General features: G+C 36.8%; 1 protein-coding gene across 3 annotated transcripts; it reads left to right on the forward strand.

Moving 5' to 3' along the window:
* Positions 1-5,092: 5,092 nt before the first annotated feature.
* st3gal1l (ST3 beta-galactoside alpha-2,3-sialyltransferase 1, like) lies at positions 5,093-18,607 on the forward strand. 3 transcript variants are annotated; one of them, XM_087295301.1, is made up of 7 exons: positions 5,093-5,217; positions 5,423-5,732; positions 8,890-9,083; positions 10,217-10,396; positions 13,059-13,104; positions 13,210-13,329; positions 16,277-18,607. In XM_087295301.1, the coding sequence occupies exons 2-7, from the start codon at positions 5,445-5,447 to the stop codon at positions 16,439-16,441; spliced, it is 993 nt and encodes a 330-aa protein (XP_087151427.1). In that variant the 5' UTR covers positions 5,093-5,217; positions 5,423-5,444; the 3' UTR covers positions 16,442-18,607. The 3 variants fall into 3 exon arrangements, 1 of the variants encoding a protein (XP_087151427.1); XR_015516402.1 differs by lacking the exons at positions 13,059-13,104; positions 13,210-13,329; positions 16,277-18,607 and adding an exon at positions 11,409-12,497 and having other exon boundaries at positions 5,094-5,217; positions 10,217-10,874; XR_015516401.1 differs by lacking the exons at positions 13,059-13,104; positions 13,210-13,329; positions 16,277-18,607 and adding an exon at positions 11,401-12,244 and having other exon boundaries at positions 5,094-5,217; positions 10,217-10,987.
* Positions 18,608-20,377: the final 1,770 nt, after the last annotated feature.

The following is a 20,377-nucleotide window of genomic DNA, read 5'->3' on the forward strand; positions in this document are numbered from 1 at the left end:
ATTTGACTGGGTATATAACATTTGATGTTTTACATCTATAGACTGAAATAAATATATTGACTCTGGTAAAAAAAAAAAAAATTGGGGGAGCCTTACGCTACAAAACCTGTTTAATCTCTGTTTAATTTTCAGGATAAACATTTGTGACTGATATTAATGTCCACCCTGTACACACACAGCATGTTTTCACCATACCAGTTAATGCTGATGTTATTGCTCATGTATCTTGTTGATAACGTGACTCTTATTCATGAAGATTTGATTGAGTTGATGCTTGATGATATTTTAATCTTCGAAACTTAATTCCCAGACAACCTGTAATGTCGACACACAATCAAAGAACAAAAACTCTGTTGTTTATGTAGACAGGGGACTCTTCTGAGAATCGGGACGTGGGTTTTTCCATGATAAGGCAACAGCTAAAGCAAAAACAATTATTTTATTAATTTTATTTGTCGTTTATACATCTAACATCCTATCCAAAGTTGGAAATAAACCCAGAAACAGCTAAAGACTCTTGCATTTTCTCTCTCTTTGCATGACTGACTGATACATCAGAGCCTTACCCTGGTAACACAGTTTTAAAGGGATGGTTCGCCCATAACTGTAAATTCTGTCATCATTTACGCACCATATACTTCTTTTAAATAAGTTTGACTTTCTTCTGTTGAACACAAAAGATGATTATTTAAAGAAAACTGGAAACCTGCAACTATTAACTACAATATTTGTGTATGGATATCACTGATTACAGGATTATTAAATATCTTTTTTTGTGTTTATTAAGAAGAAAACCTGAGGGAGAGTAAATAGTGAGTGTTTGTTTTAGGGTGAATTTTATCTCTTAAGTAAACATATCTGTCTTAAAGGAATACTTGACTTTTTTAGGAAACAGGCTAATTTTACAAGTCTTCTAGAGTTAAAAAGTTGAGTTTTACCATTTTTGAATTCATTCAGCCAATATATGGATCTGGCGGGAGCTATCTTAGCTTAGCATAAATCATCAAATTGGATTAGACCATTAGCATCTAAAAAATGTAGAGAGTTTTTTTTAATTTTACAATTTAAAGCTTGACTATTTAACTCAAAAGTTGAGTTTCACCATTTTTTTTATTCATTCAGCCATTATCTGAGTCTGCTGGGAGCACTTTTAGCTTAGCATAAATCATCAATTCGGATTAGACCATTAGCATCTAAAAAAATTCTAAAAAAATTTTTGTTCATTTTACTATTTAAAGCTTGACTATTTACCTCTAAAGTTGAGTTTTACCATTTTTTATTCCATTCAGTCAACATCTGGGTCTGGCTGGAGCACTTTTAGCTTAGCTTAGCATAAATCCTCAAATCGGATTAGACCATTAGCATCTAAAGAAATTATAGAAATTTTTGTTCATTTTACTATTTAAAGCTTGACTATTTACCTCTAAAGTTGAGTTTTACCACTTTTTAATCCATTCAGTCAACATCTGGGTCTAGCTGGAGTACTTTTAGCTTAGCTTAACATAAATCATTAAATCGGATTAGACCATTAGCATCTACATTTTGTAAAGAGTTTTGTGTATTTTACTGTTTTAAGCTTGACTCTTTACCTCAAAAGTTGAGTTTTACCATTTTTAAATCCATTTAGCCAATATACTGATCAGGCGAGAGCACTTTTAGTTTAGCTTAGCATAAATCATCAGATTAGACCATCTAAAAGAAAGAGATTGTCATAAATTTTACTATTTAAACCTTGACTATTTACCTTAAAAGTTTAGTTTTACCATTTTTTTATCTATTAAGCAAATATATGGATCTGGCGGGAGCATTTTTAGCTTAGTTTAGCTTAGCTTAGCATAAATCATCAAAACAGATTAGACCATTAGCATCTAAATGTTAAAATGTTAAAGAGTTTTATTATTTTACTTCTAAATTTTTACTTCTAAAGATGAGTTTTACCATTTTTCAATTCGTTCAGCCAATATCCAGGTCTGCTAGAGCACTTTTAGCTTAGCTTAGCATTAAATCATCAAATCGGATTAGACCATTAGCATCTAAAAAATTTTTAGAGAGTTTTGTGAAATTTACTATTAAAATCAATAGTCAAAATTCAATAGTTACACATGCTGTAATAAGACCAATGAAAAACGAAAAGTTGCTATTATAGCTAGAAACTCTCATTCTATCATAAAAATCAAGTATCATTGCTGTGCTGCATTACATGCAACGATATTGTTCTCGAAAATAGTCCTCATCTGGTAACTAGTTAACAGCACTATAATAGTACAACAGGAAAGTTCATACAGAGCTACAGCATTGGGAGAGCAAGAAAATAGTTAAGCTTTAAATTTGATCACAACTATTTTGTCAATATTATCAGAGAGATGCTAATTGTCTAATCTGATTCAATGATTTATGCTAAGTTAAGCTAAAATTGCTCTCGCCACAACACAGGGATAAGCTAAATGGATACAAAAATGGTAAAACGTACAGTTTTACTCTTGGGGGGTTGTAGAATGGGCCTATTTCCAAAATAAAGTGGAGTGTTCCTTTAACACACTCCAGTGGGTTAATACACTGTTGTTGGGTTCATGATGTTGGATTTTACCTTCTGTCATGATCCACCAGAGAAGGAGACACGTTGTGATGTTTGTATTTGACTTCTGACTTGTTGTATCACCTGACCGCGGCAGACTAATGTAGACAAAGATAGTGCTGCCACAAAAAATGGCAAATAAAAAGCACGTTTTGTGATGTTCATAAGTAATTTGTGGTTAAATTATCACTTGGTTATCAACAGAGCTCCATTTGTTCTGCTGTAGTTCAATAAACCATGAAAAGCAGTGAGTCCACACCCTTAGGGGATTTCCCTGGTACTTTATAGCCTAAAAACTCTAGAACTATCTGGGTTATTTTAACCAAGTGTGAGTAAAATACGGATAAATCAACCATTGGTTTAAATGTAGGCTATACGTTTAATTCAATACATTAACATATAAAGCAGTTGTTTTTTAGTCTATATTTTATTAAAAGTGGGTTGAAATAGTCAAGCATTACGTAGAGCGTATGCAAAACGTTTTCAAACATGATTAGCGTTTCCTCATAAGTTAGCTTGTTTACTTCCCTTGGGCTATTCATAGGAATCCAATATCAACAACTCAGTGAAACATAACATTCTGGATCCTGTTCTTTGATAAATTTATTCAGGTGTAATAATTAAACTTGAGCTGCATGATCTCCTCACAGCAAGAAGGTCACTGGTTTAAGTCCGGGCTGGGCCATTTGGCATGTCTGTGTGGAGTTTGCATGCTCTCCCCGTGTTGCCGTTGGTTTTCTCTGGGTGCTTCGGTTCCCCCTCATAGTCCAAACACATGCACTATTGGTGAATTGGAGAAACTAAGTCAGCCATAGTGTATGAGTGTGTGTGAATGTGAGTGTTTGGGTGTTTCCCAGTACTGGGTTGCGGCTGGAAGGACATCGGCTGCGTTAAACATATGCTGGAATAGTTAGACGTTCATTCCGCTGTGTGGTGACCCACATCAAATCAAATCATTCATACTGATGGGCCCTTCAAAGTGGCCAGTTTTGAGCACTTTGGCTGGGAATCAGTTTGGTGGCCACAATCGTTTTCACTCCGAAATACCCTTTAGAGGGCGATAATATGCCATTTGAAACAGACAATACACTCGCCGGCCACTTTATTAGGTACAGCCCAACTGCTCATTAACGCAAATTTATAATCAGCCAATCACATGGCTGCAACGCAATGCATTTAGGCGCGTAGGCATGGTCAAGACGATCTGCTGCAGTTCAAACTGAGCATCAGGTGATTTGAATGATTGTTGGTGCCAGACGGGCTGGTCTGAGTATTTCAGAAACTGCTGATCTACATGGATTTTCACGCACAACGATCTCTAGGGTTTACAGAGAATGGTCTGAAAAAGAGAAAATATCCAGTGAGCGGCAGTTCTGTGGGTGCAAATGCCTTGTTGATGCAAGAGGAGAATGGTCAGACTGGTTCGAGCTGATAGAAAGGCAACACTCACTCAATTAACCACTCCTTACAACCAAGCCAAGTATACAGAAGGGCATCTCTGAATGCACAACACATCCAACCTTGAGGCAGATGGGCTACAGCAGCAGAAGACCACACCAGGTGCCATTCCTGTAACCTAAGAACAGTACATTGAGGCGACAATTCAGACAGGCTCATTAAATTGGACAATAGAAGATTGGAGAAACGTTGCCTGGTCTGATGAGTCTCGATTTCTGCTGCGACATTGGTCGGGTCAGAATTTGGCATCAACAACATGAAAGCATGGCTCCATCCTGCCTTATATCAACGATTCAGGTTGGTGGTGTAATGGTGTGGGGATAGTTTCTTGGCACATTTTGGGCCCATTAGTACTAACTGAGCATTGTGTCAACACCACAGCCGACCTGAGTATTGTTGCTCACCATGTCCATCCCTTTATGACCGATGGCTACTTCCAGCAGGATAACGCTCCATGTCATAAAGCGTGAATCATCTCAGACTGGTTTCTTGAACATGACAATACGTTCACTGTACTTAAAAGGCCTCCACAGTCACCAGATCTCAATCCAATAAAGCACCTTTGGGATGTGGTGGAACGGGAGATTCGCATCATGGATGTGCAGCCAACAAATCTGCAGCAACTGCATGATGCTATCATGTCAATATGGAACAAAATCTCTAAGGAATATTTCCAGTACCTTGTTGAATCTATGCCATGAAGGAGTAAGGCAGTTTTGAAGGCAAAAGTGGGTCCAACCCGGTACTAGTAAGGTGTACCTTTTAATGTGGCCAGTTTATTTGTACAGTGCAAAAATATATGAGCAATATCTGCAAGCCAACAATAGTAAACAAACAATAGTCCATTCAAAAGAGTCAAATGCCAAAAAAAGAGTCAGGTCAGCCTGTTGTCAAACCAGGAACTAATTTGTCATGGATGTTAGTCAGTAATATAACCCACTCCAGGAAGATCCATGTATTTTTGCATTTTCATCTACCCTTACTAAAATAACAAAACTATCAGACAAGCAGGTGCACTAACCATCGTCATCAGGAGTCACACACAAACCCCGCCTTCCTGCTGAAGTCTAAAAACACAGCACAGGTCACATTACTCTTACACACACCATCAGGGAAAACTAGAGAAGATTGGGTTTCACAGAACAAGTTTGAGAAGTAAACCTAACAAGACCTCTCCAAAGCAGGTAAGCCAATTTTACAGACACATTAATGATATGTCAGTTTTAAATAGTTTCACAGGACATGATCTAAATGTATTTACATCTGTTTCCATTAGTAAATGACTCTAGGTGTATAGTTTTGATTATTTTATTGTATATTACACTGTATGGTTGTCTTATACATCTTCAGCTTTCCAATATAAACCTCTCTCTCTCTCTTTTTTTGTAGGTCAAATACATTTCTGATTTCAATGGCAAAACTGAGGACCACTGTACAGCTGAAACGTCATTTCCGCTACATCACAGCATTTCTGAGCTCTACTACTATCTTGTTATTTTTGTATTTTCAAAACTCAGCAGTAATTACCACCTATGCTTCTTATGGGATCGCCTCAAAACGTGCTGCATGTGGATGCAATACATGTGTGGCGAGCCGAGAAAATGGTACTTGGTTCAGTGAGCGGTACAACCGCACCATACCATTTCTGCTCAACAGCACCAACAGTGAATTAAATGAAGACATCTTAAAGTGGTGGAAGGTAAGATAATAATGGGGTTTCTGGCTTTTAATGTTTGCCTATGAGCTTTAATGTACACGACTTTAAAAGTTTGGGATCTTTGATTTAAAGTTGAAGTCAGAATTATTAGCCCCCCTTTTTTAAATGTTTCCCAAATTATGTTTGACAGAGCAAGGACATTTTCACAGTATGTCTGATAATATTTTTTTCTTCTGGAGAAAGTTTTATTTGTTTTATTTCGGCTAGAATAAAAGCAGTTTTTAATTTTTTAAAACCCATTTTAAGGTCAATATTATTAGCTCCTTTAAGCTATTTTATTCGATAGTCTACAGAACAAACCACAGTTATACAATAACTTGCCTAATTACCCTAACCTGCCTAGTTAACCTAATTAACCTAGTTAAGCCTTTAAATGTCACTTTAAGCTGTATAGAAGTGTCTGGAAAAATATCTAGTCAAATATTATTTACTGTCATCATGGCAAAGAAAATAAATCAGTTATAAAAGATGAGTTATTAAAACTATTATGTTTAGAAATGTGTTGAAATAATCTTCTCCCAGTTAAACAGAAATTGGGGGAAAAAATAAACAGAGGGGCTAATAATTCTTCAAATGTATATTTTTTTTTTATATGACCAAGGCTTGATATATTATTAGACAACAAAAAATACAGTAAAAACTATAATAGTGTGGAATAAACATGAACTATTATAGATATAAATTGTAAAAGATATAGATAAATATATTGTTGTGTTATGAAAAACAAATCAAACTTGTTGTAAGAGCCCTTGTATTCAGGCTCAACAACACCCAGTGGCCTTTTGAACGATTCAACAGCCTTTTGAACAGTAAACGGTGCACAGTATGTATTCAAATGGGTAAATATAGGAGAAAGTCATTCATATGTGCCAAACTTCCTTCTGCAAGCAGATGGTCTTATGACTATTTACTGAAGTTTACTGGTTCGAGCCTCGGCTCAGTTGGCGTTTCTGTGTGGAGTTTACATGTTCTCCCTGCGTTCACTGGGTTTCCTCCGGGTGCTCCGGTTTCCCCCATAGTCCAAAGACAAGCGATACAGGTGAATTGGGTAGGCTAAATTGTCCGTAGTGTATGAGTGTGTGTGTGTGTGTGTGTGTGTGTGTGTGTGTGTGTATAAATGTTTGTGTGGATGTTTCCCAGAGATGGGTTGCGGCTGGAAGGGCATCCACTGTGTAAAAGTTTGCTGGATAAGTCGGCAGTTCATTCCGCTGTGGCGGCCCCGGATTAATAAAGGGACTAAGCCGACAAGAAAATGAATGAATGAATGTCTGACTTACAGATGTCTTTAAAGTCGCCATGAAACGAAAGTTAAGATTGTCTTTTTTCCCATATCGTGGTGTACATCTCATTAAAATGGTACTAAAATGAGAAAGAAATTGAAGGGCGGTGCATGATTTTGCAATTTGGAAACTGATTGGATCATTTGAAGATGGGTGTTGCAACAACATGAAAGACGATTGACATGAACTGAAGCGAAATACGCCCTGATAGCCCCGCCCTGAAGGCAAACCATGTGACCAGAAGTAAAGAAAAGTCCTTATGGGGGTGTAAGAAAGGTTTTGGTATGGGTTGAGATTATGAGGGCAAATTCATTTTTGCAAAAAACCAAAGTGCACAAATACTTTTGATTAACTGACTAACTGATAATTGAATAATGGCATGTGAGTTACAAGTCAAAACTCTTGGCAAAACAACAACTTTGCTAGGCCACCGTGAACATGCCTTTTAATCTAAACTCAAAGCCTCCACTATTTAAAAACAAAAGCATTTAGGTTACAATGACAAATGTGTGGTTGATTGGATTAAATCCCTAAGAGAAGTTTGATAAAATGCAACTTCTGCTAAATGTGAAATAAAAAAACTGACGCTCAGTTGGGTTTAGATTTTTTTCGAAGAAAGTCTTTCATAAGCATTGGGATCTTCCATGTGTCCACCAGATTGTATATGTGTATGTAAAAATTGCCAGCAAGTGAAAGTGTAGGGTCACCTTAGGTGAAATGCACAAAGACACTAATGTCAGAGATCCCATAGGGATTGAAACATAGAGATCTCTCCAGATAGTACTCTTCCCCTGATAAAAGGTCCCTTTCCATACCAGTGGGACCAAAGAAACTAAATCTGACTTGCTTAAGCCAGGGTTCCCATGGTGCTGAAAAACAAGATTCACCTCCTCTATAGCCTACGTGTCCACTTGTGGTGGACTAACACTATTTTTTTTTTGTTTTGGGGTCAGCTGTAGAAGAATAGTGAGGAGGTTCATCAAATCTGCCTAGCTAAATCCAATTCAGCCGAAGAGATGTGTAGAGGCTCAGCAACTAAGTGAGGCAAAGATAACCTGATGCAGCTGTCCTGACAGGCCACTATACTATTGTGAACCACACACCATGACCCTAACAACTGCTCATCCGGCTCAGGATTAAGGCTGCTTCATTTGCACTGCTCCTGGCAGCACTCTTGTATACAGTAGCATCTCTGTTATTGTTTGCATTTTGTAGCATTTATCAGTCTCTGTTTTGTTTAGATTCTCCATTTTTATATTCACATATTTTTTTGCTTACTATGATGAGCTCACTTTACTTTCCAGTTTTCTTCGTGGAACATCATTCCTGTTATCCCAATACAATCCATACCATACAATTCCTACCCCTAAACCTAACCCTAACTGTAAAATTATTGGAATGTTGTTCCAGAATCAACATAGATGTTGATACAAGAGAACAAAGAGATGTCCTACTTGATGAAATCACACTAACCTTTGTCCCCCGTCAACATCGCTTATTCTGACACTTTGTTTTTGATGATGAAACAGTCAGGCATATGGCCATCAGATGAATAGTGATTCTGGACTTCTCCAGAATATCCAGATAAGCAGTTCGCCTGTGGCCAGTACTGACTATTGATTCTTGTAAAACAACAGTGAACACAGTGAGACTATAATAAAGTAAAATACGTCAAGCCTTTTGTATACAGGCAAATTTCATTGTACCTTTCTAGTTACAGCAGAAATTTTTTGGGCTCTTGGAAGTGAACCCTGGGTGTTGATCATTGAAAGTGACCAACAAAAGGAAGACTAACCAAAAATAAGACTAATTATAGTTAGGATTAACTTAATCCTAATTGCTATTATGTTTTGAAACAGGGGCTTCAAGGTGCAGCAGATGTCATCAACTACACATATGTGGTGGACATTTTGTTTTCTCTGTTCCCCGATGAAGATCACTTCTCAGATGCTGGTCCAGATCGCTGCAGGACCTGTGCTGTGGTGGGAAACTCTGGGAACCTTCTGCGCTCCAATTATGGGCGTCTCATAGATCTTCATGACTTTGTTTTGAGGTAGAGGATTTGGAATTATAAAACAGTAATATCAATGGAATAGGTCATTAATGCCAAGATTTTTACAGTTAAAGTCCGTGTTGAATCAAAATGTACAGTGTTTATTGTGTTCATTCTGAAAACGTAGTCCCGTAGACGTTTCTGGAGACTGTGAATTATGTAGGTGGAGGTACGTATGGCTGCATTTCATTTTTAAGCAAACACTATGGGCGGAATGACGCCGTTCATTTTCATGCATACCGACTGACCGATTACCTCCGTGTGAAGGGTTTACACGCCGCAACCAGTTTGTCCAGTTAGCTTGTCGTGTACGTCAGCGGGCTTAAGACGCAGAGAGGAGCTGACCATGATGTCCGGGGAAGAATGGTTCCAGAAATCAAGTAAAACAAAAACAGACTCCAAAAAATAAAGTGAACCAGTTCATAACATGGTGAGAAAGTAATAAAATCCGAAAACGTGGTAAAAATCAGACGAAGGCTTTTCTTTTCTGGATGGCTTTTGTAAATTGTTCGCTTGGTTTAGGGAAGTAAGTGGGTGGGTGGATCAATCTGTAAAATTGGTTGGGTTTAGGGAAGGAGGAGGGTGGATCAGTCGATTGGCCGGTCGCTCAGTCAATCGTTCAGTCAGTCAGACAGACGGTCTTTCGACAGACGGTCTTTCGACAGCGGTCTCCGGTGGGTTTACGTGAGAACAGCAAAAGACATTTGAGATACGAAAAAGTGCACACAGCGGCCTCTCGCGGATTCACAAAAACTGGAAAAATACATACCTCCTGGGATGTGTTTCGCGGTCTCCAGAAACATCTACGAGACTACGTTTTCAGAAGAGCCTGGCTTGAACAAAACGATTGACTAAGTAATCTTCAATCAAAGTTTGACCATTTGCTTTGACGTTTGGAGTGGTGGTTCTTCTCTGTTGGCGTCCGTTTGTATGGCTTCACCCACAATATTCTTAATCACGTCCCTCTTATCATTATGAGGGAATGATGAGGGAACAGATTCATGGGGTGAAATAAAATCATGAACAAAACACAGCTATTGACCAATCAGCATCAAGGACTAGAACTAACCAATCCCAGAGTGCAAATTCATTTCCACTGATGCCACATATCTTTTCTCTTTTTTTAATCACAGGATAAATAAAGGCCCGACAAAAGGTTTTGAGAAGGATGTGGGGTCTAAGACCACTCACCGGATCATGTATCCCGAGAGTGCTGTGGATTTGGACAACTCCACTCATCTGGTGCTCTTTCCTTATAAGATTCTGGACATGCAATGGCTCATTAGTATCTTCACAACTAAACACATCACAGAGTAAGAAATAAAGACTTCTGAGAAACATTACACATGTTATTTTCTATACATACACTGACCAGACCAATTGTTTGGTGCATTCTATTTGTTCCTCTTTTAGTATTCAGGAACGCCTTTATTTAACAAAGTGCAGGAAACATTCCACGGAATTGTTGGTCTGTAGACAAATTTGTTAGCTACTTATCCATTATGTTAATTTCCTGTTCCTCCACATCCCAAAGGTGCTTTAATATACTGAGATCAGATGACAGTTGAGGTCATATGAGTTTAGTGAGCTCACTTTCAGCTACAAGAAACTAGTTTACTAAAGTACATTTTCAAGTAGGCATATCTGTATTTTAAGTATATTTATTGTAGAAATATTTACTTTTAATTCACTACATTTCAAAAGAATCTATAAGATCTAAATGAACTTTTTCATATAATTATAAAGTATAACAATCTACACTACCTGACAAAAATATTGTCATTGATCCCAGTTGTTAGAGCAACAAATAATAACTTGACTTCTAGTTGATCATTTGGAATCATCACAAATACTGCAGAATACCCCCTGGAACCCGCATGGACCCAAGATTCTCATGAAAATCAGTCAAGTTTGGTGAAGGAAAAAGCATGGTTTGGGGTTACATTCAGTATGTGGGTGTTTGAGAGATCTGCAGAGTGGAGGGCAACATCAACAGCCTGAGGTATCAAGACATTTGTGCTGCCCATTACATTACAAACCACAGGAGAGGGCGAATTCTTCAGCAGGATAGCGCTCCTTCTCATACTTCAGCCCCCACATCAAAGCTCCTGAAAGCAAAGAAGGTCAAGCTGCTCCAGGATTGGCCAGTCCAGTCACCAGATATGAACAATAATGAGCATGTCTGGGGTAAGATGAAGGAGGAGACTTTGAGGATGAATCCAAGGATCTTGAATAACCCTGGGAGTCTTGATGGACCCTAATCTAGAAGCCTTCACCTTATAACATAAGCCATTTCTGATATCAAATGATCAACTAGAAGTCAAGTTATTATTTGTTGTTCCCAAAACTTGAATTGGAAACAGAACTTTTGTTAGGTTGTCTACACTGTAAAATATCCTTAAATTAGCAGGTTTTCATATTTATGTTTTCATTCATTATTTTAAATTACATTATTGGACTTACATTAAGAACTTACAATGTTGAAAAGCTTAGAAAAGTTACTTTTATTGACATTTTTAATAGCTTGAAGTGATATATATTGCCTGAATTGGTCCCAGTGCTTTTCTCTGTTATTTTTATCTCATCCAAAATAATTTTTCAAATGACTAAAATATCAAAAAGTCACTCTGTCAAACTGCACCTATAAATTTTAAACCAAATGAATGAAGGAAGGAACAAAAATATAAACAAATTAATAAATGAATAAATGACCTAATGAAGGAAGGAACAAAAATATGAATGAATTAATTTATTTATTTATTAATGAACGAATGAATGAACAAAAAACCTAATGAAGGAAGGAACAAAAATATGAATCAATGAACGAATGAATGAATGAATGAACAAAGGACCTAATGAAGGAAGAAATAAAAATATAAACGAACGAACTAATGAATAGATGAATGAATAAAGGACCTAATGAAGGAAAAAACTAAAATATAAACAAACGAATGAATGAATGAACAAAGGACCTAATGAAGGAAGAACCGAAAATATGAACGAACGAATGAACTAATAAATGAACAAAAGACCTAATGAAGGAAGTAACAAAAATATAAACGAATGAATAAATTAATTAATGAATTATTGAGGGAACGAAAGACCCAATGAAGGAAGTGTCAAAAATATTAATGAACAAAGAACCTGATAATGTAAGGCACAAAAAATATAAACAAATGAATGAAAGAATGAATGAACGAACAAAGGATCAAATAATGGAAGGAACAAAAATATAAACGAACAAACAAATGAACGAATAAATGAATGACTGAATGAACGAACAAACAAAAGATCTAATGAAGTAACAAAAATATAAACAAACGAATAAATGAATGAATAAACGAATGAAGGGTGGTTCGAAGGAAGGTACAAATGAATGAAAGAACGAATGAATGAACAAACGAATGAATAAAGGAAGGACAGAACTAACAATGGTAGGAACAAATGAATATAGAAAGATCACTAAATGATCATCTACTCGAGTACTTTAAAAGGGCTACTTTTTACTCTTACTTTGAGTAATATTTACTAAAGACACATTACCCTACATGCACTACATTTTTGAGCAAGCAATAGTACCCGAGTATGATTTTTCAGTACTCTTTCCACCACTGGGCACATAATACCTGCGCTGAGCTGAAACTAGTAAAAATCAAACAGTTATATCTGGCACTCCATTCTGCCAAGTGTATGATAGTGCCATTTGTGATTTAGGGTGTCCCGTGTTTGAATCCTGACCTTTTCCTTTACAAATTAATTGTGTAAAAGGGATTAAAAATGAAGTGCTTTTGGACTTTGACTCAAGTAACATTGACAATGAGGACTTTATATGTTTAATTGAGCTATATTTTATTAGGGAGTCTACTTTTACTCAAATGCCTGATTTGTGTATTCTGTCCACCACAGTGAAAAAAAGTGTATGCAAATATTAAGATGAAATGTATCTAAATTAAATTTGAATGCATTTGTTTATAGAACATACATGTCAGTACCATCAACAATCAACGCAGACAGGGACAAGGTAAGCCAATTGCTTATTTTGTTAAGCCTGATTAACACTGAACTGCATATTCTAAATATCATGCCTTAAATCCATGTCCTGTTAACTTTCTGTCGTTGTTTTTAGGTGATGATTCTCCATCCTGAATTCATCAAATATGTGAATGATAAATGGGCTGAGGGTCATGGTGGATATCCCTCCACTGGCTTCTTAACGCTGATATTTGCTCTTCACATCTGCGACGAGGTAAAACTCTCGTCATGTGTCTGCAACTTTGCATGGCATAGTTTCGGCGAAGCAATGCTGTTGTTTCTGAGGGAGTGTCTGTTTGAACAAGATAACATAACCACATGGCAACCACAAAAGTGGATTCACAGGATGATTGCAAATATTTGATTGCAGGTGTTATGACAAATGCAGGCGCTTTACGCAGGAACAAAAGAGCTTTGAGTAAAGCGTGAGCATCAAAACATGGTCATGATCCACTTCAGGCTCTTGGTTAATGAACAAAGGGCAGCTTTAAAGGGTCACGAAACACCAAAGCACATTTTTTGAGCTGTTGACAGTCGTATATGTGTCCCACACTGCTAAAAACACTATTAGGACACCTATATTTCACTAAAAAGTGTAAATTGGTTGTTTTTGCGTTATTTCAAGCAAATTCGTACTTCCGGTTTGAAACGAATTTTTGAAGCTGCGTCACGGTCATGACATAATAGCGTGTATTCCAGCGTGCAGACTGGACGTCTGTGTCAGAGTGTGTCTTATTACGTCTTACAGTGTGATGCATTAAGTAAGGCTTGGTTCAAACCAATCAGCGAGCTCTATTGTGCAACTTCATTAATATTCATTACTATCACCGTGTTTTCAGGACAGAGACGCCACGTTGTGTTGGCAAAACAAGCGTGAAGTGTTGCTTTTATAGTTTGCTGCAGTTAAGTTTTGTTTTCATTTTCTCTCTGTGAGAGCGCAGCTGGAGTCACGTGTGGATTAACAGTGTACGCGACGCTCGACAACAATAACTTACGTGTCTAAGGAGGATTATTGTTTACCTGAGAGCTGTTCTCATCTGCAAACGCTGAGATCTGGATTCGTTTGTAGTATTCTCTTCATAAAGACGCGGCTCTAGTTGCTGGTGATTGTCCTGTCTCTACAGATTTGGTAAGTGAGCGACCAGTGCTCTTTGTTTATTCAGTTTGGTCGTATCTAACAAACTATTGCACAGAGTGTAAACACGTTAGCACCACAACCAAACTTTAACCTCGTGTAGGGTTTTTACCGCATTTAGTGACCGGAATAACACGCGCGACTTTCTGACGCTACCTGCCGTGTGCATCTGCAGAGGGTTTTTTTTTCTCTCATTCGCCATGCGGTATAAAACATTGCATGAAAAATACACGCTTAGAGCAGTTCCTCGAATCCAATATCTAGTATCTCGCAAGGGGCATGAATGAATTCCCTGAATGAAAGAGCCAAACTGCAGTTAAAGTCCACCATTTAATAATTTGGCAAATAATTCGACTACAGATGTCCATGTAGGTTAAACACCATTACTTTCTCCTGTATGTGTATGTGTATGTGTGTGTGTGTGTGTGTATTTTGACTCTGAAACTCGCGCGTGCCCAAATAGACACTCCCACACCATCCCACTTTTCTTCCTCCGACACTCCCCCCTAAACAGAGCTGGACACGCCCACTTTTCTGACTTTTTCCAAAGTAGAGATGTGAAAACACCCTGCTGAAACGAGGGGGTTTCATGGCCCTTTAAAGAGTAAAGTTTATAGCATTTTTGCTATTTTGGATGGAAAAACGGTTTGTTCTCCTGACAGGTGGTCAATTTCAAAACTCTTTTTCACATTGTCATTACGGGATATTGTGTGTAGAATTTTGAGGAAATAAATGAATTGAATCCATTTTGGAATTAGGCTGTAACATAATAAATGTGAACAAAGTAAAGCACTATGAATACTTTGCGGATGCCCTGTATGTTTTTGTTGACAACATTTCCAACACAATCTCACGGCAATTCGTAACTTTTTCATTTAGTGGCTAATTCGTATGAATTTGTACGTTCTAATTCGTACAATTTAGTACGATTTGCTTATCCCCCAATGATGGTTGGGTTTAGGGGTGGGGTCAGGTGCCACGCCTCCTTTTTAAAATCGTACCATTTTGTACGACTGAACTCGTACGAATTCGTACGAATTAGCCACTAAACTGGTAAAACGTAAAATACTTACGTTTTCTCGTGAGATCAGGCTGACATTTCTCATATTAAAAGATGCTTGTGTGCGGCTGCACATCCCTGTGTGAGTAATAAGCATCATGTATGCTCATTGTGGATCTGCCTATAGATGCAAATCACAAATGTGCTTTTAAATGTAAAAAAAAAAGCGCCATTGACTTTAGAGCAGCTTTTTGTTGGCTATTAGTCCCATTTGCACAGGGACATTGGTAAATAACTGGAAAATTTATTGAAAGACTTTACCGAAAAAAGTGCTGTTCACACAGGCAAGGGCGTTCTGGTATTTTGGAAAGACATTCATCCCAAAATACCAGTAAATTCTGACATCATTAAGCAGAAATGTCACTTGTATTTGTAAACACAATAGGGGTCTCGCTTTTGTTGATGGTTTCACTTTTATTTAAAGCTTTAGGCGGGACTCAAACCAACCACCTTCTTCCTGTGAGGCTACAGTGCTAACCACTGAGCCACCTCTATCTGCTAGTTAAGTTTGACGTCACGCGAAGCGGCTTCCAAGTCCAAGCGCTCTGTTCAACTGAATGGGGAGACTCATGAAATGGTAACAATAAACGTTTACAAAGCGATTTAATACTTTCGAAAATCACGATCGCAATATATATGTCCTTGCCTAATATCCAATGGCCAGAAAGTGATTACATTTTTTATAAATTGTACAAATTTTGGTATTTGTTATGCAGCAAGCCCAGAGATTGTTGTGTACACTATGACTTTATGTAAAATTTACTTTAATGTGTGACATGAATAAAAAGTGATCATAAACGAATGATTTCTCAACTCAAATAAGTGGCGGCTTGGACCCGGAAACAGTATTACATACGTCACCAACATGTCACCACGTAACAAGCGGATAATAAAAGACATGAATGTGAAAATATTCATATGAAATAAAATCCCATTTTGACTAATTGCCTGTATTTTCTCCCTCAGGTGAATGTTTTTGGGTTCGGAGCTACCAGTGAAGGACAGTGGCATCATTATTTTGACGATTCGATGACTTCCTTTAGCAATCTTCACGGTGGAGACTTTGAAAATCAAACGATTCATTTCCTCCATCAACAAAACAAGATTTCATTGCACAAGGGTTGGACATGAAGCAGGTTTCAGGAGAAACATGAGTACCCCGTGACATCAGTATTGGATAATGAGCTGAGGAATCTGAACTTGCAGGTCTACGGGAGACGTGACGAGAGATCAACTTTCCTGAGGAGATTCATTTGAGCTCAATGAAAATGTGGCTTTAGGTTATTTATTTATTTATTTTGATGAACTTTCCAGGATCTTCAAGCACCACTGAGGCTCGCTGTTTACAATGGAATCCACACATTAAAGGCATCTTTCTGTATGTTAGCTTCGGGAAATGAAGTTGAATTAAATAAATATAGGAGCTGGAGCGACCTGGGCTACAAAACACTTCAGCACATGCCACTAACACATATAACATCATGGCATGTGATTGCTGAAGTAATTGATGCAGAAATATACAGCGCAGACCAAGTATTAGGTGCTTTACATGTTCACACTGTTCAGTAGTCCAACATTTCTGTGTTACAAATCCTGCTGCTGTTTGCTATAACTGATATTGTGATTTAATCTGAGATGCTGTCATACTGTAATATTTTAATTTAATCTAAGATGCTGTTATTTATACGGTAATATTGTGATTTAATCTGAGATGCTGTCATACTGTAATATTTTAATTTAATCTAAGATGCTGTTATTTATACGGTAATATTGTGATTTAATCTGAGATGCTGTCATACTGTAATATTTTAATTTAATCTGAGATGCTGTTATTTATACGGTAATATTGTGATTTAATCTGAGATGCTGTCATTTATACTGTAATATTGTGATTTAATCTGAGATGCTGTAATTTATACGGTAATATTGTGATTTAATCTGAGATACTGTAATTTATACGGTAATATTGTGATTTAATCTGAGATGCTGTAATTTATACGGTAATATTGTGATTTAATCTGAGATGCTGTAATTTATACTGTAATATTGTGATTTAATCTGAGATGCTGTAATTTATACTGTAATATTGTGATTTAATCTGAGATACTGTAATTTATACTGTAATATTTTAATTTAATCTGAGATACTGTAATTTATACTGTAATATTGTGATTTAATCTGAGATGCTGTAATTTATACTGTAATATTGTGATTTAATCTGAGATGCTGTAATTTATACTGTAATATTGTGATTTAATCTGAGATGCTGTAATTTATACGGTAATATTGTGATTTAATCTGAGATACTGTAATTTATATGGTAATATTGTGATTTAATCTGAGATGCTGTAATTTATACTGTAATATTGTGATTTAATCTGAGATGCTGTAATTTATACTGTAATATTGTGATTTAATCTGAGATGCTGTAATTTATACGGTAATATTGTGATTTAATCTGAGATACTGTAATTTATATGGTAATATTGTGATTTAATCTGAGATGCTGTAATTTATACTGTAATATTGTGATTTAATCTGAGATACTGTAATTTATACGGTAATATTGTGATTTAATCTGAGATGCTGTAATTTATACTGTAATATTGTGATTTAATCTGAGATGCTGTAATTTATACTGTAATATTGTGATTTAATCTGAGATGCTGTAATTTATACTGTAATATTTTAATTTAATCTGAGATGCTGTAATTTATACTGTAATATTGTGATTTAATCTGAGATGCTGTAATTTACACGGTAATATTGTGATTTAATCTGAGATGCTGTAATTTATACTGTAATATTGTGATTTAATCTGAGATGCTGTAATTTATATGGTAATATTGTGATTTAATCTGAGATGCTGTAATTTATACTGTAATATTGTGATTTAATCTGAGATGCTGTAATTTATACGGTAATATTGTGATTTAATCTGAGATACTGTAATTTATATGGTAATATTGTGATTTAATCTGAGATGCTGTAATTTATACTGTAATATTGTGATTTAATCTGAGATGCTGTAATTTACACGGTAATATTGTGATTTAATCTGAGATACTGTAATTTATATGATAATATTGTGATTTAATGTGAGATACTGTAATTTATTCGGTAATATTGTGATTTAATCTGAGATACTGTAATTTATACTGTAATATTTTAATTTAATCTGAGATGCTGTAATTTATACTGTAATATTGTGATTTAATCTGAGATGCTGTCATTTATACTGTAATATTTTCATTTAATCAGAGTTTTAGCGTTTCATTTGCTGTAAGCCATCAAATTAAAAAGAAATAAACATTTAAAATACAATAATATGCGTGTAATAAATCTATATAATGTACGAGTTTCACTTTTTGAATTAAATTAATGAATTGAACTTTTTGATGACATTTTATTTTATTGTAATGCACCTGTGTGTGTGTATACAGTATACACTCACCGGCCACTTTATTAGGTACACCTTAGTACCAGGTTGGGGCCTTATTTGCCTTCAGAACTGCCTTAATCCTTCGTGGCAGAGATTCAACACATTCCAAAAGTGCTCTATTGGATTGAGATCTGGTGACTGTGGAGGCCATTTGAGTACAGTGAACTCATTGTCATGTTCAAGAAACCAGTCTGAGATGATTCTCGCTTTATGACATGGCGCAATGTCCTGCTGGAAGAAGCCATCAGAAGATGGGTACACTGGGGTCAGAAAGTGATGGGCAGGGTCAGCAACAACACTCAGTTAGGCTGTGGCATTGACACGATGTTTAATTACTGTAGGAATCATGGGCACAAAGTGTGCCAAGAAAATATCCCCCACACCATTACACCACCACCACCAGCCTGAACGGTTGATACAAGGCAGGATGGATCCATGCTTATATGTTGTTGATGCCAAATTCTGACCCGACCGAATGTTGCAGCAGACTCATAAGACCAGGCAACGTTTCTCCAATCTTCTATTGTCCAAGTTTGGAAACCGAATTGCCTCAGTTTCCTGTTCTTAGCTGACAGGAGTGGCACCCGGTGTGGTCTTCTGCTACTGTAGCCCATCTGCCTCAAGGTTGGACATGTTGTGCATTCAGAGATGCTCTTCTGCATGCCTTAGATGTAACGAGTGGTTATTTGAGTTACTGTTGCCTTTATATCAGCTGGAACCAGTCTGGCCATTCTCCTCTGACCTCTGGTATCAGCAAGGCATTTGTGCTCACAGAACCGCCGCTCAAAACTCTAGAGATGGTTGACTGTGAAAATCCCAGAAGATCAGCAGTTTCTGAAATACTCAGAGCAGCCTTTCTGGCACCAACAACCTAATGCCACGTTCGATGTCACTTAAATCACCTTTCTTCCCCTTTTTGATGCTCAGTTTGAACTGCAGCAGATCGTCTTGACCATGTCTACATGCCTAAATGCATTGAATTGCTGCCATGTGATTGGCTGATTAGAAATTGCGTCAATGTGCAGTTGGACAGGTGTACCTATTAAAGTGGCCAGCTCTCAGCCAATCAGATTCAAGAACCAGACAGAACTGTTGTGCAAATATAGATGCTCATTTCCTGTATTATTGCCTCATTTGTTATCTTTATGGGTGTAAACAACACCATCAGCGAGGTATCTGTGGTTTCCACAAAAGAAAAGTGTCCTATGACACAATGTCATCAAACACACGTCAATCCACCTGTGACTTTTATCATGTAACAAGAATGACTCAGCATAATAAAGACTCTGATTCACAGGTAACACAAGTTCATAGTTAGCTGGCAAAGATGGCAGGTGATCTGGGTAGAAAACATTTATGAATAGAAAAGTTGAAAAGCATGGGAACTACAGGGGGGGGGGGGAGGTTATATACATACAGTTGAAGTCAGAATTATTAGCCCCCATTTATTTTTTTCCCCCAATTTCTGTTTAACGGAGAGACACTTCTACAGCTTAATATTACATTTAAAGGCTTAACTAGGTTAATTAGGTTAACTAGGCAGGTTAGGGTAATTAGGCAAGTTATTATATAGCAATGGATTGTTCAATAGACATATATATATATATATATATATATATATATAT

Source organism: Danio rerio, chromosome 19 (genome assembly GCF_052040795.2).
Source record: "Danio rerio strain M-AB ecotype USA chromosome 19, GRCz13ab, whole genome shotgun sequence".
Classification (NCBI taxonomy): domain Eukaryota; kingdom Metazoa; phylum Chordata; class Actinopteri; order Cypriniformes; family Danionidae; genus Danio; species Danio rerio.

Coding starts and splice junctions, on each gene's coding strand:
- st3gal1l (XM_087295301.1), top strand. CDS start 5,445: ATGGCAAAACTGAGGACCACTGTACAGCTGAAACGTCATTTCCGCTAC. Junction 9,084..10,216: donor CTTCATGACTTTGTTTTGAG/GTAGAGGATTTG, acceptor TTTTAATCACAG/GATAAATAAAGGCCCGACAA. Junction 13,105..13,209: donor TCAACGCAGACAGGGACAAG/GTAAGCCAATTG, acceptor CGTTGTTTTTAG/GTGATGATTCTCCATCCTGA.